The 24,014-nt window shown below is 31.9% G+C and overlaps 5 protein-coding genes across 15 annotated transcripts; 2 read left to right on the top strand and 3 right to left on the bottom strand.

The window, feature by feature from the left end:
- Positions 1 to 984: 984 nt before the first annotated feature.
- Xpac (DNA repair protein complementing XP-A cells homolog Xpac) lies at positions 985 to 2,324 on the top strand. Of its 2 annotated transcripts, none has more exons than XM_003703694.3 (5): positions 985 to 1,133; positions 1,215 to 1,326; positions 1,395 to 1,519; positions 1,586 to 1,862; positions 1,950 to 2,324. In XM_003703694.3, exons 1-5 carry the CDS (start codon positions 985 to 987, stop codon positions 2,109 to 2,111), a joined length of 825 nt encoding a protein of 274 aa, XP_003703742.2. In that variant the 3' UTR covers positions 2,112 to 2,324. The 2 variants fall into 2 exon arrangements, with proteins under 2 accessions (XP_003703742.2, XP_012141769.1); XM_012286379.2 differs by having other exon boundaries at positions 1,002 to 1,143.
- Positions 2,112 to 13,029, bottom strand: Hmgcr (HMG coenzyme A reductase). 10 transcript variants are annotated; one of them, XM_012286387.2, is made up of 12 exons: positions 12,889 to 13,029; positions 12,032 to 12,250; positions 10,567 to 10,771; positions 10,233 to 10,497; positions 7,180 to 7,392; positions 6,924 to 7,035; positions 6,394 to 6,481; positions 6,020 to 6,317; positions 5,710 to 5,861; positions 4,657 to 5,218; positions 3,346 to 4,586; positions 2,112 to 3,279 (listed from the first exon to the last, which is right to left on the bottom strand). In XM_012286387.2, the coding sequence occupies exons 5-12, from the start codon at positions 7,357 to 7,359 to the stop codon at positions 3,156 to 3,158; spliced, it is 2,757 nt and encodes a 918-aa protein (XP_012141777.1). In that variant the 5' UTR covers positions 7,360 to 7,392; positions 10,233 to 10,497; positions 10,567 to 10,771; positions 12,032 to 12,250; positions 12,889 to 13,029; the 3' UTR covers positions 2,112 to 3,155. The 10 variants fall into 10 exon arrangements, with proteins under 10 accessions (XP_012141777.1, XP_012141779.1, XP_012141774.1 ...); XM_012286389.2 differs by having other exon boundaries at positions 10,610 to 10,771; XM_012286384.2 differs by having other exon boundaries at positions 10,233 to 10,771.
- On the bottom strand, positions 12,737 to 14,455 carry LOC100875971 (BLOC-1-related complex subunit 8 homolog). The gene is made up of 2 exons (XM_003703696.3): positions 14,141 to 14,455; positions 12,737 to 14,067 (listed from the first exon to the last, which is right to left on the bottom strand). The coding sequence occupies exons 1-2, from the start codon at positions 14,193 to 14,195 to the stop codon at positions 13,610 to 13,612; spliced, it is 513 nt and encodes a 170-aa protein (XP_003703744.1). The 5' UTR covers positions 14,196 to 14,455; the 3' UTR covers positions 12,737 to 13,609.
- A 282-nt stretch (positions 14,456 to 14,737) lies between these two features.
- On the top strand, positions 14,738 to 16,218 carry SsRbeta (signal sequence receptor beta). The gene is made up of 4 exons (XM_003703697.3): positions 14,738 to 14,972; positions 15,373 to 15,517; positions 15,594 to 15,908; positions 15,982 to 16,218. Exons 2-4 carry the CDS (start codon positions 15,374 to 15,376, stop codon positions 16,096 to 16,098), a joined length of 576 nt encoding a protein of 191 aa, XP_003703745.1. The 5' UTR covers positions 14,738 to 14,972; position 15,373; the 3' UTR covers positions 16,099 to 16,218.
- Positions 16,219 to 16,401: 183 nt separating this feature from the next.
- Positions 16,402 to 24,003, bottom strand: Gp210 (nucleoporin 210). The gene is made up of 14 exons (XM_003703698.3): positions 23,686 to 24,003; positions 23,237 to 23,508; positions 22,938 to 23,155; positions 22,715 to 22,855; positions 22,024 to 22,613; positions 19,186 to 21,946; positions 18,768 to 19,103; positions 18,480 to 18,698; positions 18,156 to 18,411; positions 17,847 to 18,088; positions 17,627 to 17,776; positions 17,432 to 17,558; positions 17,288 to 17,344; positions 16,402 to 17,194 (listed from the first exon to the last, which is right to left on the bottom strand). The coding sequence occupies exons 1-14, from the start codon at positions 23,862 to 23,864 to the stop codon at positions 17,007 to 17,009; spliced, it is 5,736 nt and encodes a 1,911-aa protein (XP_003703746.1). The 5' UTR covers positions 23,865 to 24,003; the 3' UTR covers positions 16,402 to 17,006.
- Between the last annotated feature and the right edge of the window lie 11 nt (positions 24,004 to 24,014).

Here is a 24,014-nt window from a genome sequence, read left to right as displayed (position 1 = left end):
TTTTGTTCTAATCGAGTAAGCTTCGTTTAAACTTTACAGAACAATGCTCAGAATAAATTTTTGAACCCGAAACATGGCGCATTGGGTAGATCATTGCTGATTGGTAGAAAAAATCGTAAGACTGACAACTCAAATTAAGTTATATAAATTGGATGATTTTTCAGTAATGAGAATATATATTCACATTTATAGATATATAACAATAAAATAATTAACCGATATTTTATATATTTTCATGGCAACCTTTTCAGTAAATTGATAAGTATATGTTACATAAACTTTTCAGAATTTTCAAAATACTTTGTAAAGTAATATATTACATGGTATTGCATAATTAACCTCTTAGGCCCGATGCGCCACTATAGTGGCTTTCGCAGATGTTATCTCTCTGTACAACGGGCCACTATAGTGGCTTTTGCAAATGTCATATTACAACGCGACACTATCGGGGCTTACTCGCTGACTCACTCGTTCACTGTTTGAATTGAATGATTATTTTAAAAAATTTGTAAAAAATTCGATAATATGAGCAGTAACGTTAGTTGTAGTAAATCTATCGTTGATCACTTCTTCAGACTATCTGGAAGACATTTTCCATCTCACTGTAAGTGCGAAAAACCTAAAAAGGCGTTACGAAATTGTATTGTATGTGCAAAGAACAATGTAAGAAGAAGATCACGCTATGAGTGTGAAGAGTGTGACGTGGGCCTATGTGTTGTACCCTGTTTTAAAATATATCATACTCAATTGTATTATTAATTATCAAAGTAAATTATCAAAGCTAAGGTATATGTATCATATCTTTAGAAAGAATGACAATTTAATACTCAAAAACTTCATTCCAATGTAATCGAGTAGAGAACAGTATTGTCTATTATAAAATAATAGTGCTGTATCGGTTGCGCGCAATTCGCGTCGAACTCTGACGAACAGAGAAACAACCCCGCGTAAAGTCGTTCCTAAGAGGTTAACGATATACAGGAAATGTCTACTGCAATGGAAATGCTTGATTCTTGTGAAAACAATGATTTGGTAGATAGTAGTCAACATTTTAAAGAACGTGCAGAACGAAATCGTCAAAAAGCATTGCTTTTAAAGAAATCTAAAGTTCTGACTCATCCTTATGCAACAAGGTATATTACTGTAAGCTTTTTTTTTACTGTTATAGTAGATTAAAAGATACACAGAAGTCAATTTCTTTTAACATTTTACAGTGAAAATGGAGAATCAATAAAAGGTAGATCATTAAAAGTGCAAGGACAACGTGTTATAGATAGTGGTGGTGGCTTTCTCATAGAAGAAAATGATGATCTAGAAGAACAATTGGTTCGTTTTAAAGAATGTTTTAATTTACAATTTGCTAATCTTCAAACTAACATCCCATTCTGTTATAGTTAAAAATAACAACTGATCCTGCTCCTATCATTGTTGATTCACCTCATTGTGATGAATGTCAAGAGGAATTTAAAGATTCTTATCTTTTGAAAACGTTTGATCTTCCAGTATGTGATAAGTGCAGGTACAATTGTTACTTTAAAGTAGTTATTTGAAAATAATGTGATTATTATCAACTATATTACTTCAGAGATTCAAGTGGGAAACATTCTTTAATTACAAAAACAGAAGCAAAACAAGAGTATTTATTAAAAGACTGTGATCTTGATAAAAGAGAACCTCCATTGAAATGCATCACTAGAAAAAATCCTCATAATTCAAATTGGGGTGAAATGAAATTGTATTTACACCTCCAAATAGAACAAAGAGCTCTGGAGGTATGGGGATCTGAAGAAAATTTATTGAAAGAAAAAGAATCACGTGATATTAAAAGAGAAGGAACTAAAATTAAGAAATTTAATAAAAAGGTAACAACTATATATAAATCTTAATTTCCTGTTCATATTGAAATATAAATATTGTCCATAAAATCTTATCAATTTTATACTATTTAGATTAAACAGTTACGAATGCAAGTGAGAAGTTCACTGTATGATAAAACAACAAAAGCATCCCATACACACAATTTTGGGGAAGATACCTATAATGAAGATGATGATACATATACACACACTTGCATTTCTTGTGGTTATGAAGAAACGTATGAAAAAATGTAATAAGCTTAATTTAGATATTTATTAGACTGTGTTTTACCATTGTATGTCTTTCCTGGTGTATTCGAATTTTTCCACCATTTGCCAAATGTATACAAAAAGTACAAGAATCTGGGAAACTTTTAGTTTTCGTATTAATTTATTTTTATATATTTTTTGTTACTGAAATGTTTTCAATTAAAATTCGATTTGTATTAATAAAATTTTACATATAATGCATTTAATTTTTAATAATTTTACCTAAATTTTTTCTTATTACTTAAACGTACATAAACAGAAAATATAATTTACAAGCTTTATATTATTTTAGTACTTTAATATATACACATATATGAATAAATATACATTGCTCTGAGAAGATTCAGCATCTTCTGAATCCCTCATGATTATCCCAATCCGCGGATAAAATTTATTGGTAATATTCCTATACATACATATTATTAATATTTTACAAACGTATTATTAATATGTATATATACATATATATGTTATTAATATATGTGTATATATATACTTTATTTAATTTGAAAAAGCATTCATGAATTTGATTGTATTATACTTTGTATATTACATAATGTACAGTCTTTGAATACATTAATTTTGTACTGCTACATTATGAGAACTTGACTGACTAAATTGTTATAACTAAAAATTAATATTGCACTATCTAAAATTATGACTGTGTATGCAAAAAAAACTTTTGCATCATATTAATTCTATACAACCAACAGCAACTGTATAATTCTTTGTAAATTAAGTATACACATTTCGTTGCATGTTAAATACAATACTTTAAACATAATATAAATCGTAAACGTGTCAAAGCTGATTTGAAATTGTCATTTTTTTTCACTGAAATTATTAAAACCGTTTCATTATTTTTACTTCTATTTTTGTTTGGATTTATAGTTCATACTCTCCTATGTCCATATAAAAAAAAAATGGTCTTTGGAACATTGTGATTAAGCAGTTGTATAATAGCATGTACATGGAATTCTATTAAAAGATTAAGAAGACATGGCTCAAGCTATTTATACATGATTCATGCTAAGATTTCTCTACAAACTCTTTACAAACATTTTTTGCATGTTGCAAAACATTTGGCACAGTCAATTTATCCCCCATATTACTTGCAGAAACAGTCATTGCATTTGTCACTGTGGTAGATGATCTAAAAGGAAATTACGTGTAACTTTTTTGTGTTATATTATTAAACAATTATTTTTGATCAACATACCTGTTATGCCTAAGGTGACTTTTGACCAAATGACCAGCTGTAAGGGCTGCCATTAATGAAAGTTCACCAGCAAGCACCGTAGCACATACTATTCTAGCTAACCTGCTTGCATTTTCACCAGGTTGGTTAGCATGTGGACCTTTAACACCCAACATAGCTAAACATGTGCCTTGAGCAGGAAGACCAGTTCCACCTCCAATCGTGCCTATTTCTATACTGGGCATTGTGCAAGATACATACAAATCTGAGCCATCTGTTCCCCATGGTTCCATCAAAGTCATACAATTACTGCTACCAACATTCTGTGCAGGGTCCTGACCAGTAGCTATAAATATTGCCGTAACAATATTAGCCGCATGAGCGTTAAAACCACCTACACTACCAGCCACAGCAGAACCTATCATATTTTTGCTTATGTTCACATCGACTAAAGCATGAACCGATGTTTTTAGCACATTGGTAACAACATCTGCAGGTACTATGGCTTCACAAACCACACTTTTACCTCTACCCTGAATCCAATTTACTGCTGCTGGTTTTTTATCGGCGCAAAAGTTGCCGCTCAGTGATAATATTTCCATATCAGGGAAGTGTTCCTTCACCAAATTCAACGATTTCTCTGTACCTTTAGAGAGCATGTTCATTCCCATTGCATCACCGGTTGTTGCCACAAAACGAATGAACAGATGTCTACCAGCGATGCGCACATGAATCTTAATCAATCTCGCAAATCGACTAGTTAAATCAAAACTGTTCTTCATTTCTTCAAAATTTTCTGCATCTTGCATCCATACCATAGCTTCGCTAGCTCTAACAATATTCGGAAATCTTACAACTGGTCCTCTGGTCATTCCATCAGCTACTACACGACTTGTCACGCCACATTTTAACAATGCTCTACTACCACGATTTGTCGATGCTACCAAACATCCTTCGGTTGTCGCCATCGGTACATGATACAGTTCACCATCCACCAACAACGGGCCAGCAATTCCAAGAGGTACTGGTACATATCCTATAACGTTTTCACAACACGATCCTAGTACTTTACTATAATCGTAATCCTTATACGGTAATTCCGTCAAACTCTCAGTGAACTTTCCAGCTTCTCCAATTAAAAGACGTCTGATTCTAACACCTCTTTCCATGTCACCAACTGCTTTTTCCAATTGATAAGTAGCTATGTGCTTGTTTTTCACTAATTGTATGACTTCATCGTCTGTTAATGCACTTGCTCCAAGCTGTAAATATCAGGCATGTTAACAAAATATTATGAGTTTTTCATAAAATGTTAGTAATAAATTTATTTACTTCAGACTTATATATTTCGAGACATTCTTCTAGCGATCTAGGAACTTTTGACTGTAATGGTAGGCTTTCGTTGCTCAATGAATCTGCACTGAACTGTTTTCCGTCAGTTTGCACTTCCTTGTCGATGAACTCCATTTGAGATTCATTTTCAACTTCAACCCAACCACCACCTACGCCTGACAAGGGAAAAATGGCTGAACGCATTGGGGTTAATGATTCTCCAAATCGTTGACGTAATGACATATTCATAGCAGCTGTATTCATATTTTCACTAATAGCATCACTTTCAACTTTATCCTCCGTATCGTCTTCTTCCTTGAATCGCAATTGCTTAACGATATCTCCTTTATCCTCGAAGAAAATAAATTTGACCGCAAGCGCAAGGAGAAGGATCAGTATTACAATATTATCTGCGCTAACTGACAGCCAATTCATCAAGTACTCCTTCACTTCTGAAGAGCTTTCTGTCTTGTTGTATGAATTCGCAAGAATGTGCGAATTTGTCGGCGACACCTTGCCTTCTACCGTATGTTCGCTTTCGTCAGTTTTAAATGGCCAACGACTGAAGCAAACAAATAATTTTATATCAATTAATGCTTTGAACTTCCTCTACTTCCATTTTGACGGATCTCGAACTCAGCAATAAAGAAATGAATAATTACTGTCATTCTTAGCTCGACACAAGAGCGTACATCGTACTGTTTCCTAACATAGTATACTAAAGGTTAAAGGAACCCAAACCTCTGTCTCGATACTATCTCCTTTTTGTGAAATTCATTGAATATGAATTAAATGTACACTTATATTACTGTGTAATAAGTTGAACCTGACCCGTAGAAGTTAAGAATAAGAAAACTGCCAAACAAGAAGTACACTCGAGTAAAAAAAGAAATCTACACACTGGTGTGGGGCAGATTCGTGATAACTTTCTGTTAGTATATCTTCGTATTGTTACGCGTTATCTGATGTATAATATATAAAGTTCGTTTCAATTGAAAAAAACGTTGCTCGCATACATTATGAAAAGCAGGAAATACTACGAAAATATAATACCTGTTAGCATGTACCACAAATAGGCCGGCCATCATGATTAATTTAACGCGTTCTACTACTGGATTTGGCTTTTGATCCTCTTCGTTCAATGGATGCATCATGAATATCTTATCTGCACTTAATGGTTTTATGGTGTTACTGCCACGAGACAACTAGAAAAACATTGTTAATGTAATACTTATGATACACAGACTCATGCATATATATATATATATATATATATATATATATATATATATATATATATATATATATAAATTAGTAATTACAATTCTGTTTACGATTAATCGAAACGGACATAAAAAATTACCTCAAGGATGAGCGATAAACAAGCAGGATAAAATGTCATGAAAACGACATAGTTAACAACGACCCCAAGACAAGCAAAACTGCACAGTATCTCTAATCTCCTGACCCCTGATAGAGATCCTATGCTAATAAGTAGAGTTGCTACTAAAGTATCTAATGTAATAGTTGGTCCTAATAACGACATTCCACGAGCAATATTTGCTCTCACTTCCTCTTGGTTTCTTGAGCTTAACGCCAATTGCGCTAATATGGCGGCCTTCGAGAGGTCAATGATTAGCAGGAAGAAGAACAACGCATCCCTGTAATATAATCACTTTTATGCATATTTACAACTTTTACGTGTATACATAACTTATTAGCTCAATGAAAACTTACTTCAAATCGGAGATATCACTACGACCAAAATTCACTACGCTGGACGTGAACACAACGCTGGAAAATACTGTAAATAGGCCTGCAATACCTGATAAAACATTACGATAAAATATTATTGCTATTCTGATATACGTATTATACAATGTTACTTGTTACAAGTTATCAGATAATCATTAGCCAAGAAAGATCATCGGACGATAAATGTATCATATTTCAGATAAAATAAACATGATGTTACGAACGTCTAGTTCGACATAGACATTCTAACAGAAATTTATGTAAATACAGTAATTAAGTGTCGATTGCGTATCATGAGAATAAAACGTTATCGCTTTCTATGAAACTTTCACTGACACTGAAAGCTTTCACGCGTACCATCGGAAGATCCGGCTATATGAATAATCGACCAATACATAATCGTTGTGCACTTCAAGCTTGCATTTCCGATATCTGATTTTTCAAGGTTCTTGTACAACAATTATCATGTAATTTCTAAACATCCCCGATTCAAACTAAACAAGCTCGCTTACCTAATATATATTTGGAACCCAATTTTTGTAAATTACGAAACTGGTGGTACGTAAATAGTATTGCTAGACATCGTATTATAGTCATCACTATAATATCCGCCGCATTTAGGTCCTAAGAAAGAATCAATTGTATAATAACAACATTAACAAGTGATCAGCAGCGAGTAACGAAGACTGATACATTTGTTACAAACTCGCTGCTAATCAGTACCAATCATTAATCTAAATAAGATGAAATTTCTTGAAATCTTCTTACGTCCGAATTACATCGACCAGGTCGACAATGCGAGGACACAGGAAGTGCTCTATCCCGCGACTGCACGCTTCCGGTCTCCATGTTCAGGATGCATGCTGTAAGCGTGAAGGTCGTCACGATCACTTCGAGAGGATGGCCAGCACAGAACCGGCCGTGGATCTCGAACAAGCGCGTCAGCATGTTTCTCGTCTTTTTATAATACCTATTTACAACCTGCAACACAGTCATCAAACACCATAGTAGAGTCGATAATTCAACACCAATATCAATATCAGTATCAAATTCCAATGGAGGACTCTCGTTGTATTGGCATAAACTGTAGGTGCGGAATGTTCTCTTGGAATTTGTGGTATATTGGGATGGACAACGAGCTTTCTTCTTTGACATTGCGGAAGTATCGGTGGATTTCCGTACGTGATATAACGCGTAATAACTCTGCGCGCAACGATAACAATGCGTGGATATTACAATGCAACTAACAACGTAAACTTAACATTTCTCCAAATTTCATTGAAATAAGAATTACACGCAAGGATTTAGTAGAAAAGTGTTGAGAGAGCTTGGTGGCTCTTACACTTCAAAGAAAAGAGGACGCTGATCAAACATGATGAGGAATAGGTTTTGGGGAAAGCGAACGGAGGACCAGTTATTGCGGCACTACATTCCACCTATGTGTTAATAATCACGTTCCACATAGTCATAATACTTTCAATTATGCAATACGGACACGTTCATAATGAGATTCGATCTTTTTCAACGAAATCGAAATACTATTTTCTGCCGGTTAACTGGTGGAGCTGAAAGAGACTTAGGTAATGCGAGGCAAAGGTGAAGGTAACGAAATCACCGATGGGCAATATATCTTAAACATTCTAAAAATAGATTGTGCTCTTTGGTGTTACACCATGAGCTTCGACCGACATCAAGCATTTAAAACTGACAGAAACGCACTCAAGTTCCAAGGATAAGGGCGTACCTAGATAGCAAGAAATTAATGTTCTAAGTGTCTCTCGATTTACGTGAATGTATATAATTATGTGTATGATTTCATGTACAAAAAAAAAGTAGTTCATCGAGAGGCATAAGATGGAAGAATGAAATGTCTGTCAAGGTCGGTAACTTTCCAAGAGCGTATGAGAACACTTCTATACTCGACTGACCACTGACCTCTTCTTACTTTCAATGAAAATACCGTTGAAAGCGGTTACTCCATTATTTTGACGGAGTATTGTCATTCAAATAAAGCTGCGTCAAACGTTTCAGGAAATGCTATGAAGTCTCACAATTTCCTGTACGTGATAAATATCGAGACACGGCGAGAAGAAATATTTTACAGAAATGAAATTGACCAACGAGTAAATCGGTTAACCCCTTACCGTACCACACATTCGTCAGGTGCAACAGTCAGAACTACTCACAGCTACGATGGCAAAACGAATGAGAGAAGAGTCAAGTCATTTTTATATTCAGTAATTATGCAAATTATAATTTAATTTACAATTTAAACTGTAATACACTTAAAATTTGAGTGAGATTCAAAATTTAAGATTTATCACATCTGAACTGTGAGTGTATCGAGAGTCAAGCTCCTAGAAACAAGGCAAAGAGGTTGCAAAACGAATCTTGCATCTCATCATGGCCTTATTTTACGATCGTTTTCAAGCATAAATTAGTATATTCTAATTAGATCCAATTAGAAATTTGCATCGATATATTGAATATTAGTGTAAATGTAGTCAGCAGCGCATTACAATTCTAGAAACAAAAAAGTTAAACTGTGAAATTTTAACACGTGATTCAAATTGTGCATCAAAGATTTTGAATTCATCGAACGACAATTATACATTCCTATATTTGATAAATAATCCCACGAACTGGTCACGATCAAAAATAAAGTATCGACTCTTTGTATGTTTCTTTTCGGTTTCCTCGGATCGCGGTGCACTAAGAATAGCCGACTTACAAGATCTTGAACATAAAATAATGAAAACTTCAGTTTCACGACTATAATTTTTGTTTATCTGTAATCGTCTGCTCTTTCTGTGGTGTTCTGTATAAAGGAGTGAAAATAAGAAAGAGCGTGAAAGCCATGGAGAGCATTATTCTTTCATGAAATAAGTAGAAAGTATGGCCAAGAAACTATGCGGCGAAAATAAGGATACATTATCGTTCTTCCATAGGACCTCCTAATTAAACACAAATTTCAAGTTGTTCTTCCCGCTATCTTTTTCATCGTGTTTGTGGATCTAGATATTAAATTAGCAAGTACAGTGTGTGTTAATGAAATGCGTGGCAATATAATGAGTAGTATCACGCTCGGCGATAGAACGCGTATAAATAACAATGGGTAGCAATGCAATACATGACAGTTACAATCAATGGCGGTACAACGCATGGTAATAATAATGAGTGACAATACATGGTAGTACTTTGCGTGGCAATATATCACGTGGCAATGTAACATGTAACAATATAATACGGAGCATTCTAACTGCTGAAGACGGAGCAAGTGGCTCATACGCTCGGTGCTAATGGCGGCACTGCATCACGTAAACACTTTGAAAGTAAATACTTAAGTTAATTGTAATTCGTATTCGGTGTAAATAACTTTTTTGTCGCGACGAGCATATCTTCGTCCGCGTCATACACTGCATTTCTAACAAAATATACGAATTTTTTAACTTAAACGTATATGTATAAGTATATTTACAAAATTTATATTGCAAAATAGTCTCTGGTCACTTTTTTCTTGTGTGATATTTGCATAATTATCATTTTTATTATATATGTTAATTATTCCTAGAAATGTGTACATTTTTTATTTAACATGAACATTTCCGTATCGGCTCATTTTTATCTCACAACAAATTATCACATATATTTATGAGTTATTGTAAAATCCTCTGTTATCAATTCCGCGATTTTAAAGATTACAAATGTATTAATGATGTAACTTCAAAAGAAATTGAACTTTCTTTAGTTAGGCCATGAACTGACATTAATTCAATTATTAATGACTTACATCTAATGATAATAAATGCAGTCGGGCATACCTCGTTAAGGTGTACGGAGCAATTCGATGGACCTCTTGACGTATTGCACACGTGGTAACGTATCGCATATATATCACGTGATCGCTATTCCCCGTTGTCTTTTGAACATTCGACAAATGATGTACAGAAAATGGTATGATAAGAATAATATGACTTTCTATTTACATGACTGTGTCAAACTGATACACCTTTAAAATGTAACCAATGTATCAGATAATACTTGTCAATCAATGTACTCAATAACTTGCGTTCCAAATCTTTCTTTCTGAATAGAAATAAATTTTTGACTTAGCTGCCACGATTCAAAATCACAGAAAGAAATAGAAATTGGTACCTCAAATTTAAAAAGGAAAGAACTAAACAGAAACGATACTGACAGCACGGCGCTTGCCGACCAACAACTGCGCTCACGCTCCAGCAGTCCGATCGACCCTTCAGAAAATGATCGTCTTGTTTCGACTAGATTCGGCTGTTTTCGTCCCTCTTTTTCCCTCCACACACGTGTACCTGTTTATCTCTGGTATTAGTATCACTCGAAACTGTGAAGTTTAATAACAATAAAAAAAGAAAATCTTTTTTATAATGAACAGATGAATCAAATATTTAGATCTTAATCTAAATAAAACATTTCAATTTCGAATTTACGTCATTTAAATGACGTGCATTACTACCCTCTCTATCTTCTTCCTGTTCGTGGAAGACAAGATGCGCGCAAACCACGCATTTCCAAATTACTGTTAAAACAATGTCGATGAAATTTATTTAGAACAGTGTCATGCACTGAATAACAATAATACATTTTATAGATAACATTTTTCTAAGCTTAATTACATATTTATTGATGACTGAAAAATACTTAAAATCATTTATATAAATGATCTTAATGTTTTACAAAAGTTCATTAAGCATCGACCGTATTATTCTGACCCGATAGAGAAACGGTAAAATGTAATACATACGACTCGCAAGTAGCACAACGGTGAACCGTTATAGTTGTTGATAACAATGCAGTTTTCACAATTTGTACAAGCATTAACAAAACGAATGATATTTTTTAATCATTTAAATTGTTGTGAGAAAAAATATACAACGATCCCAAAAAAATATACAATACTAAATTAAGAACGACGAAAACGCCATCGTTCCTCGAAGAGATACATATGCGTTGCCTTTAGATGAAAGTACACTTATATCTCAAGTGATTTTCATCGTTCACGTATACATGCGATTACCAAATGGGTGCCATGCGTGTGCATGAACAACAAATATTTAGATGGAAATTTTTTACAGACAGCTTCGAACGCGGTTCACCATTCCCGGAACTATTTTAAATACAAGAGAAGAGGAACTCTGATTCGGGGAAGTCGTTGTCCTTGCCACGATATAATAACATATCTCGTACAAATTTTGACTCTATTACGTGATCACAGTTGTGAAATGTATTTTTTTAATTGCTTTGTTTCATTTTGCTAATCATATTGTATTTTCCATATTTTTGAAAGATTTTACTAATCCTCGGACGATCGACTGCATCAATGTAAATTTGATATTATATTGAATATTATTCTAATCTTCCATTACCGAATTTATGTTAAACCCTTTTATTTAAAAATTGGTATATTTAACTATAATCGAAATATCATGAAATAATTTTGTAGGTGCGAGTGATAATTGATCCGATGTCGATCGTCTGAGGAATAAAGGATTTCAATGAAATCTGAAAGGCAAATAACATAATATAAAAGCACTAAATAGATTTAATAAAAATAAAAGTATAGAAAATAATTGTAGATTTTTACCTATTATTATATTTATAAATAGTTGAAATGTTTGTTTATCATCAACTAGGGAAATTGTCTTTTTAGTAATAGTAATTTGAAGTCCATACGAGACACGACATCCATGACTTTATAATCGCAAAGTATTTGCGTGGTTTCTCTTGAGAAACGCGTGTAGCATATTCATTTGTTTCGTCTGTAGAATCTGCTTGGAAATTCCGTATTAGCGAACGAAAATATCTATAATCACGTATAGCACGATAATTAAAAACGATGTTAAATTTATGGCATCATGTTAAACATTTTTTAACGGCAATTTGCAAAATTCGAGCGATCGGATATTTAAATAAAATTATGGACAATTTTAATCTTTCTGCTTAGAAAAACAATTGTTCATTGATAATAATATTTTTTATTCAGATAATGCTGAATTTTCGACCTGTAAACTGTTAATAAACGTATAAAAATGTGTTATATATTATAATACATACGAAAATCGTATTTGTCAAATAATTACATAAGAATATTTTATTTTCTCATTGACATCTGTTGTTCATTATTGCAATTTTATGCTATTGTTACAATCAACTTAAAATAATAGGGAATTTTCTAAATAATTCGATTATATGTGGACAACACATAAAACGTCCATGCGAGATTAGTAAAATATTCGAATTTATATAAATTATATTAATTAATTACTATTTTACACAATTTTCGATAATGTCATAATCCGAAAATGAATTTATTAAGAACAATTACGATTACATAATAAAGTGATCGATCAAACATAAAATGAGTTAAAATTTCGACAGCATTATGCAAATACCAAACAGGAATAACCTATAACTAACAAGAGTATCCAATGATCAACATACCGTAGAACTTCTCTAACAATAAAACAAGTTTGAAGCGAACATTATTGTGTCAATATCGGCATATTCTCAATTCATATTTTGTCTCTTTTATAACAATTTCATATATTAACCAACATTCTGCACATCAATTCTTGCGACAATACACAGCACTCACTTATACGAATACAGCGACATCTATGTAATTTAACTCTATTGTATATACACACAGCACTTTTTGAACTGTAGCGTTATTTCAATTTTTTTTTAAATAATAATTATCTTTCAAGTGTAATACGACATACCTGAAATATATAGAAAGTTTTCAATATTTTACAATATCAGAAACACCTCAACAATTCTAATTAACACTTCATATTACATACTTCTTTATACTATTACATATTGCAATTATTTACAGTTTGATACTTTTTACAATGATCATTGTACCTTTAGGATACAAAATCAAGTTTTTAACATAAATGATACAGTATGGTTACTAAAGTTTTTTAGTACAAATATATAAAAGCAACTTTTAATGCATATTATCTGGTATTATAATTCTTTGATTGGCATGTCATTAATATTAAGATGACATACAAATTTACACTTGAGCTAGTCACCCATTTTATGAGAATCTTTTAATTAACATTTATATCTACCAAGACAATAAAAGACCAAAATTTTGAGTAATCTTCATATTTAGTACATAAATTCAAAATATTAAAAATTATAAAAAAGGCATTCAATTTGTTTTCTGTATCTCAGTAGAATGTCTAGCATGATTCATCATAGACTCTACTCTATTAGCAGTTTCTCTCACGACATCAGATATTTCATCTGGTAAATGATCTAAGGTGGGAATATGGGCAGATAGCCTCTTATATACAGAATCTCTGTTGCTGTCCTTTTTGTGTCTACGTTGCTCTTCGTATTTTAATTGTTGCTTAAAGAATATTGCATTTTTTATAAATTCTAATGTGTTCTCAAAACTTTTTCCAGCACCATGCATTGTTTTAATAGCGCTTACAGCATATTCTACATCGTAACATCTGCCTAACAATTGCTGTTGAAGAGCAAGTACTTCAACACGTTTTTCCACCATAGGAGGCAATGCTTTTCTTACATGTTCCTGTAGCCTATAAAAGGCAAGGGATGGTTCATTTGCAACTATGTGCATATTTTCAGATATGCGTTCAGTTGCTACAACGATAGAAAATAATATGTCAATAATTATAGAAATATGCTCATTTATAAGATACACCTAATTTTTCACCTTTCTTAACCTTCGTTTCCAGTTCTTGATCTGATTGATACACTTTTGCAGCCATTGTTCAAAATATGTTAAATCTCAAGATACATAAATTCAACATTTAATATAACCTTTAGCCTTTAATAATCTTTAACCTGTAACCTTTAATATTACACTCAATGTATTTAACATGGTGCTTTTAATCTAAAAAATCATTACAACAATGTACTGTGAAAGAATATCAATGAGTTAATTATTTAATTATTCAAATGCAACAATAATATTTGACTTCACACACAAATGTTGACATTTATAGCGTAATCTATTGTTAGGAATTGGAAGTACTGACTGTCAATTGTTTGCGCTGCATAACGGTAAGATATGGAACTAAAACTGCCACAGTGATATTTAATAATGTGATATTTTAATTACGTTGTGTAAAAATTAATTACAATTAATTCCGAACAAATTTCGAAATTTTTTAATTTCTAAAAGCCCAAATTTCTAAAAACTCGGATTCTTAAATTTTCAAAACCCCAACATCTCTTACTTCCATATTTCAGTATTATCGATATAATTGATGTTAATAGGTAACATAATAAGTTAATTGAGTGGCCCTTCACCCTATGTTATTATATTTATTACCTTGTATTAATTATAAGAACAATTTGGTTTTACCGCCGTTTTATTAAACAGCCGCTACCGGAAGTTAATAGCGTGTACGAATATATTTTCCTTCAACGAAACGTGGCATCAAAGTATGTGTTGTTGGCACTTCTCTCAAATGTATCCTCCAGTTCATGCGGTAGTGATTGTTTCGTTTTCGTAAGTGACACAAGTCCTGTCGCATAAAAAGGTAAATTCAATGTAAAAGTAACTAAAATATATATAATCATAATTATAAATATAATTGTAAAATTTTTTTAAATATAATATAAGATATTTGTAAAGAAATCTATAGCTTTTATTTAAAATATCTTTGAATGAATGAAAGATAATATTTCATTTTTTTTATATTATTGACTAAAAGGTTTTTATGAATAAAATGTGTATTATTTATAAAATTTTCTAAATTATGTTATATTTGTATATAAATCAATAAACTTCATAATGCATTTAAGCAATAATAATCACTATAAGTAGTGTTAATAATTATATTCTTGTAACATAAGTTACAAGTGTAATCGTTTTTCTCATAAATTATATAATATTTATGAACAATAGTATTTTTAATAATAAATGCTGTTATGTTTCAGCATGAAGTGGTACCTAATATTTGCAGCATTTGCTGCTTTATTGTTCACCACATATGCAGAAGAAGAAGAAGAGGCTGCAAGATTATTAATATCTAAACAACTTCTTAACAAATATCTTGTAGAAAATATGGACATTGTAATCAAGGTAATTACCTAACTGTATTATGTATGATTTTAATTTATATTTAATATTTTCATAACAAAATATCTATTTTTCACAGTATACAGTTTATAACGTTGGCAATGCAGCTGCATTGGAAGTTGAAATCACAGATAATTCGTTCCATCCTGATCACTTCACTCATGTGAGTGGAGAGATAAATGCAAGGATAGATCGTGTTCCACCTTACACAAATGTTAGTCACACAGTTGTTGTGAGGCCACGCAAATTTGGTTATTTCAATTTCACATCTGCAGAAGTTTTATATAGACGTAAGGAAGATGCCCCTAGATTACAATTTGCAGCAAGTAGTGAACCTGGTGAAGCAATTATTGTATCATTTAGAGATTATGATAAGCAATTTTCTTCACATGTAGTAAGTAATTATAAAATATGCAATTATGAATATCATTACAAATGTAGTAAATTGTTAATTGTTTTTATTCCAGGTTGATTGGGCAGCATTTGCTGTGATGACATTACCTTCATTAGCTATTCCGTTTGCATTATGGTATTCTAGTAAAAGTAAATATGAAAAGTTACTTAAAACTACAAAGAAACATTAATTGTGTACATTCACTCTAAGTCACGTGAAAGAATTTTTCTGCTCATAATTATAAGATACTTGACTGTTCCATTCTTGTATACATCTAATTTTATAATAAACGTTATTTATAAATAACTTATACTTGCTGTTTCACATAGTTACCATTTAATTACTTAAGGCACAGTCACATAAATTACAAACAAATATTAAAAATGTGTTTATTTTTCGTAATATATGATACATGTTTATTTAATATTATACTTGATACTTCTTATATTTATGTGAAATTAATATCTGTAGAAAAAAATAAAAAATTGTTCGATTATTAAGCAAAAGAAAGAACTATATTTAAATAACTTTGGAGTTATAAAATGATATAATATACATGAATAGCACATAAATTGTATAATGAAATTGCAAAACATTTTACCAGACAAGTGACAGAAATGAATAAAAAATGTAATTAAATTATTGCTAATTACGTTTGCATTGTCACTCGAGATCATACATATCAAATAACTAAATGTCACTCTTGTATATCAGTTACATGACTAGGAACCATATACCTCAAACGTGCAAAGTAAATGTGGCCAATGTGTACTTGAAATATACTTGCATCAAATTACTATGTTTTTCTACCAATATATAAAATTATATAACTTAAATTTTATATTACAAAATGTACAATATCTTATGTATCTATTAAGTAATATTAATATAATGATATTATCGCTACAAAAAAATCATAAAAATCCTATTTCACACAAAATAATTAATTCCCTAATAAACATGAGTTTATGGCAATAAGGCACCAATTTCTGATAATCGAATATTTGTTCACAAACGAGTCTAGTTAATACGTTATAGTTTCACTATAAATACGATGTATCTTTACAATGAAGTCATTACTATGTCACTACATTAATATTAGGTATTCATTGATCGGTTTCGTTTACTTGTTGAGTAAAGACCCCGAGGATCGCCATAAACAGGCTCGAATGCAGAAAATGGTCTTATTGGCGTAATTGGAGTTCGTGGAGCAGACACATTTGTACTATTAAATGTTGTCGAACATGGCGTACTAGTCTTTTTCAATTGTGGTGGACATTTATCAACTATAAAAAGAATACAACATTAAATGCTTAAATAGTCAATTCACGAGAATAAAAGTAGATGAACATATATATTTGTGTATTATACGTACGTACCGAACACTGATCTATTTTTTATATTCAAGTCAATATTTGCCATCTTATTTTTCCATACTGTAATAAAATATAAAGTATAAGAAATGACTGAAGAAACGTTCGCATAGAAACATATTGAGTTACTTAGTACAATAGAAAACTTACTATAGAAACAAGTAATCACAATTACAGCAAGTGTTCCAAACGTATAACGATGGAAATACATGTAATCTACCCAATGAATTCCAGATAACGGTATGAAATTTTCATATTTCGTTACACGTACAAAGAGCTGAAGAAGACAAGTAAATTTCATGATTATATATTAAAAATTTGAGGATATATTTTTTGTTTACTCACAGATATATTTTGTTTCGTAATATCATTTATAATGATAACTTTTTGGCCTTGAATTTCATCCTGATTGTGCATTAATCGTAACTTATATTGCATTGTAGATTTTGAAATGTATTGTCGCGCGCTTATAGCTATTCCATCTGGAACATCGATCTGAAGAAAAGATTACTATGACAAATCATATTTATAAATTCACTGAACTTCGGAAAGAAATTGAACTCACGGTAAGATGGTCTAATACAGATTGTAAGCCATATATCTCGAGCGTTGCTGTTGGTATAGTTTGAGTATGAGTGTTAATAAATACAATTTCTTTAGCTTCAACGTAAACAGGTGGAAGATAAGTGACTTCTAAAGGTATAGCTTCAATATCTCTACTTTGAGCATTTATTTGAACGCGGCTCTCTACCGTACTGGAAATTATATTTGGAGAATCCATCGGTATTACATCACAATAATAGAAACCTGTAATAAATAATCAAGATCGAGTACATGATATTAAACCTTTTTGAAAGTTTGAAGTAGTACTAACCAGTTGTAATATCAAACCGTGGTTTAACCAAAAATAAATCTTTCACTCCAATGGATGAAGTAGATGAAACAAATTGTACATTACATGTATATGGAAATGAATTTAAAGCGAATGAAGTGAATGTTCTACAACCACCTAATCCTCTGGATAATATGTTATTTTCTTTAACTTGTTCATCTTTACTTTTAAGTACTAGAGGAACGCTGAATGTTTCAGTTCCGGTAATATTTCTACCTCTTAATGGAACAATTGATATCTATAAATCACATGTAAATTTAAAATTTGCAAATATGAATATTTACAAATTCAGTGAACATGTAATACCTTTGCAATGGGTTGAATATTAACTTCAATTTCACCTTGCATATGAGTCGCAAGACTATGTTTTACTACCGCATAGCCTACATTTTTTGCTCTCCCTATTCCTGTAATAGGATCCACAGTTAATATTTCAGGAGCCGAAGACTGCCAGTAACCGGGATCACCATCAGGAGATAGAAGTGGCATCGAAAAACATACTACATCGCCCACGGTTAGTGTTGTCTATAATATATAACAGAATAGTACTGTTTGTGACAAATAAAATATTCTATAATTACGTGTATAAAATACCTTTGTTGGGAAAACTATATCACCAATCATCATATGTACGTAATCAAACATTGCATTGGGATACCTTTCATTGTATGCTTTTACAACTAGATCCCCATTTTCGATAAATTTTGCAGTAACTATATTTTTAGAACTTGTTATAAAAGATGCAAGATCAGCACGATTCAATATAGTTTTTGCATCAACTTCAGCTGCATGAAACTTGTTCCCAACATTATCGTAATATTCAAGAATATAATCTAATTCCATGCCCTTGGGTAGCATGTTCAATTCTTCTCCATTTCGAATTCGTAAAGCTGACTTTAAAGACAGCATCATGTAGTGAATCGGTTTAACCTACGAACAAAATAATTGAAATAAATATGCTTCTTCAAGGACCTCAAATAAATTTATACCTTCAAATATTTAGGAACCTTACTTCAACAATAACAGTTATTGATTGCTTTAAATTATATGCTTCCGTGTTCGTGATAGAAATGACTATTTTTCCAAGATTCTCACCAGCTTTTATAATGCCATTTTTATCAATACTAACAGTTTTAGATGCTGGAGTTAAAGCATATAAATCCTCTGATTCATTTCCATGAGTAGTAGACAATACTTTGTATGTAGTTGAACCATGTTTGTCGCGATTCGTTTGTAATTTCAAAAAGGAATTTGGAGACATTAGTATCATTGGTGTATTAAAGGGTAAGCCAAGATGTGTTAAACGCAACTCTTCAAAAATTTCAACCTTCACAAATGTACTGTATGTTACATCATTTTTGAAACCAGTTAACATATTACATGGCATTGTAACGTTTAAGTAAATGGTTGCTAATCCAGCACCAACAGCTTTGGCTCTTAAAGACACTTCATTTTGATATCTTATATTGATACCGGTACCTTCATACATATTATGCAAAGTTATTAAATTAGAATCACTGGATGACCACATAAATATCAAGGGTAAGTGCATAGATCCTATGACGAGTGGTGTCAAATGTTCTGGTATACCAAATGCCCAAAGTGGAAATGTTGCACCAACTTTTACTCTGCTTGTTGGAACAGCAATTTTAACTCCTTCAAGATAGAGTACATGTATATCTGCATAGTCCTCGGAATAAATGACTTTGTTTCCTCTGGCATTAAGGCCAATAGCTCTAACAATTACTTTCGTCTGTCCAACTGACTTTCCTTCAAATATACCATTATAGTCAACGTCCAAAACATCGGTGTCTTTGGTAGAGAATTCAATTTCTGCATTCGACGGACCACCTGTCGTTTGTACTTGATAAACGGTTCCTACTAATATAGTTAAGTTCTTTGGGAAAACTCTTAATGGAAGGAAGACTTGAATGGTCACTGATTCACTTTGTATTTCTTGCTCGCCTCCTTTGTTAACGAAAGTTAACTGAGACTCTCCTTCTCCTATTCCATGGATCATGTACAATAATTGACCATAAGGAGGATTACCATGTTCGTTAGCAGGCAATTGTTTAACTTCTATACATTCATTGTCGATTTCTGCTTTAAATTCTAACGCATTCAAGGATGGTAATTTTATAATATGCCCATTTGTATCATAAAGTTTTAATGCAGCTACTATACATTTTCCCTTCTCAATCTTGTTGACCGTTTCAATTTCAATAACAGCAAGTTGTTGTACTTCAATCACAGCTTCAGCTGGTTTTGAAGGTAAGCAAAGATCAACTAAAGCTAAATTTAGTATTCCAGATTTTTTTGGAATAAGGCTAATTGCTTTTGTTGACTCTATATATCGGACATCTGCAATATCATCAGCATTTAGTACAAATTCGTAATAGCCAGAACCTTGACTCACTTGCAAATAATATTTTACAGTAGGATCGTTTAATATCATTAATTTGTTAGGATGAATACTCGTATCATTGACTAAAACTATTTCTATGAAAGTTTCAATAAGTGGAGTTTCATAGATTCTTCTTTCACTTTCGATTGCGAAGGGTGGCCATTCAGGTATTATCTTCAATTTACTCAGTATATATTTCTGATAACCTGTAACTGTGGCTGTTAAACTGAGAGTACCAAAATGTTTCTTGAAAATGATATTTTGATAATAATACTTTGGTAAAACTACGTTCATATCTATAAATGTTTCTTCTATAGAACCAGAAGGCATTTCTATGAAGCCTACAGTCGACGGCTTTAAATCCCATTCTATGTGTAAACTTGTAATGTTATCAAAAATTCTACCCTTTTCATCTTTTATTATAGCGATAAGTTTTAAGTGTTTATCGCTGTGTGCCATTACCCTTTCTGTATTAAAGCTAATAGGGCAGTTTTTGCTATCTTCAAATTCGGGTTGTAAGAAAATATGTCTGGGTTTACCACAAATAATTCGCACTGTTTCAGTTGCATGTGTACTTTTACAATTTGGCAACAAAGGAATATTCGAAATTGTGTATCTTAAAGTTACTTCGCCGAGTGCTTTACACATTACTTCAAAAACAGATAAATCATACAATGCTGTTGGTGAATTTTCATGTTCTATCACTTCGGCAATTTTTTTTTCAGATACTTCAATACTTCGTGAATAACTGTGAGGTTTGCTATTTCGTGGAGGAGGTCCACCTTTAAACACTATTCTTCTCGAAGATCCAACTGCCAATAAACTTTCCTTACTACTGGGGTGTACTGCTATTAATGGTTCATAGGCGGATACAGTGACGTTATCAGTTAAATAGTGACCATTAGCGTTATAGACTACAGTTACTTCAGATGTTCCAACATCTATACTAGAAACTGCTACAACAGCACATGCAATTCCAACAGGTTCTATAATCATACTATCGTTCTGTTTAAAATTACCATCTGGAATGTACGTTTCAAAACTAGTATCTCTACAATCGTTAAAAGGAATTTCTTTAGAATCGGTTTCGTTAACTAATTTCCCATATAATGCAATGTGGAGATAAATTGGCTCTCCTACAGCTGCTTCCATACTATATTCTATGACTTTTAACTTCGAAGGTGGTAACACATATACCCTTGTAGTATCCTTATTATACTGATTTCTCGTCATTGCAACGCTTATTTCTGTTGTACCTGCTGCCAAAATTCGTACTCCTCCATTTTGGGAAACTGTTGCTATGGACGGATGTCTGCTTGACCACACATATGATCCATCTCCTCCACTTGCTTTCAACACTATATCATACCTTTCATAACAATATTGCACTGTTATAATTATTACATTAATAAAATAAACTCTAATTTATCAGAAGCAATAACTTACCGTGATTTAGATTTAAAATCCCATGGAACAGCTAATACTTTAGGTTGAATTGTAACTGGAGTATGAATCAAAAGTTCAGTCCTTGTAGTAGGGTGTGATTCAAAAGAAATCTTTTTACCATTTTTATCAATTATACCCTGAAGAGTGGCCTCAACAGTCATTGTCCCACATGCAATGGGCACACCAGCGATGTAAGTACCATTTTGTGTTATTAATTTTGGTTCAAAATAATTTTCGTCTAATTTTACTATTACTTCAACACCTTCACCAATGTAAAATTTATGATCTTTACTATCATATAATTCAACTATAATTTCATGGGTATGACCAAGTATCAAACCCCAATTTCTATTAGGCAAAACGGCAAGATTTATGTGAGATACATCATTCACGTTAACCGAAGCAGACGGTAAAATAACAGGATATTCATCGCGAACATTTTTATCATGCAAAAATACTTTAGTACGACCGAAAGATATAGCATATGCGCAATCATGATCGTTATCAATTTCTAAAATGTTTGGATTTTCTGCTTCTAAATAGTATTGGCTAGATGGTAAACTTATTTCTTCTAAACGACCTTGACGAGCCTGTAAATATATTAATAAATTATTCAATTGGTATATTAATAAAATAGTTACTGTTAACATTTAAGATATATAGTGTGCATATACAATACTAATACACTCACTTGCATTATTTTATATTTAAAACTATCATGTAACATTATTGTTATGTCTGATGGAATGATAATTAAGTTAGCTATTACAATTAATTCAACTTCTATTGGTGGTACATGTTTGTATTCTGGATAAGGTAATTTTACAGAAACCTACAATGAAATAAAACATTTTACTTTTTATAAAATAACTTATACTCAAAAAATATATTACTTGCATCTCATGTATTAATACCTTTGCTGTACCAGTTTTTCTTCCTTCTAATAACACGATATGTCCTTTTTTGCCAAGTGCATCTAAAGCAGCAATTGTTTGTGGAGTTTCATATTGTGACTCTTCGTAAGTTATAAATCTTAAAACATCGTTTGGTATTTTAGTATCTGTTCTGTGCTTGTCAGCAATTTCTATGTTCCAGAGAAATTCTACTCCAGCAAGAGTTGTGAATTCGTTTCCTTTCAAAATATATTATAATAAGAATTTACTAATAATTAACGTGTGTGTATAAATAAACTATGTATGTACATAGTCTGTACCTTGTTCATCATATGCTCGTACTTCAAATGCTTCTGGTGCTTCTTCTATGTATAACTCCCTCGTAGTTGTAACAAGATTTAATGAAAATATTGCATCAACGATAACATCGCACCGTAAAAATTGTCCAGTATTAACATCTTCTGCTAACACTATTGCTGTATTTCTAGTAGATTCCCTGGTTATTGTTTGAATCAAAATAGCAGAAGAACAAGTTCTTTCAACATTTTCATTTATAGGAATTAATTGAATAATATCTAAACGTGACGTTGACCTATTATTAAATAAATGTGCACTGTATATTCACATCATTATAGCTCAAACATATAATAAATAAACAGTATAAATAAATCTTAACGAAATTATACTATAAAAAATGATATTGAATTTGAAATACTATGTATATAAATAGTAAAATAAATTTCTAACGTTATAAAGAAATAATAATTACCATTGATAACAAGCACCATCAGTAACTTCTAATGTAAAATTTACTGCAAAATCATTGAATACAGGTAATAAAACTCTGGGAACGTTTAACCTGTGAACTGAGGCATTTGCTGCCACGTAAAATAGAATAAAAAATACCGCAAATATCATTATTTTTACGGATACTGTAGATCCAACCATGTCTTCTTCACGTGTATTCTCAACAATTTGCTGAACTTGGCGGTCTCTAAATACGTTTCAAACCACAATGCACTTTTCGATACAATTATCGATATTTTCACTCGATACTCGATTTATTTCCGCTCAATTTCATCACAGGAAAAAGAAACA

This window comes from Megachile rotundata, chromosome 9, assembly GCF_050947335.1.
Source record: "Megachile rotundata isolate GNS110a chromosome 9, iyMegRotu1, whole genome shotgun sequence".
NCBI classification, from domain to species: domain Eukaryota; kingdom Metazoa; phylum Arthropoda; class Insecta; order Hymenoptera; family Megachilidae; genus Megachile; species Megachile rotundata.
Note: the sequence above shows the minus strand (reverse complement) of the source record. Positions and strands in the feature narration are given on the sequence as shown.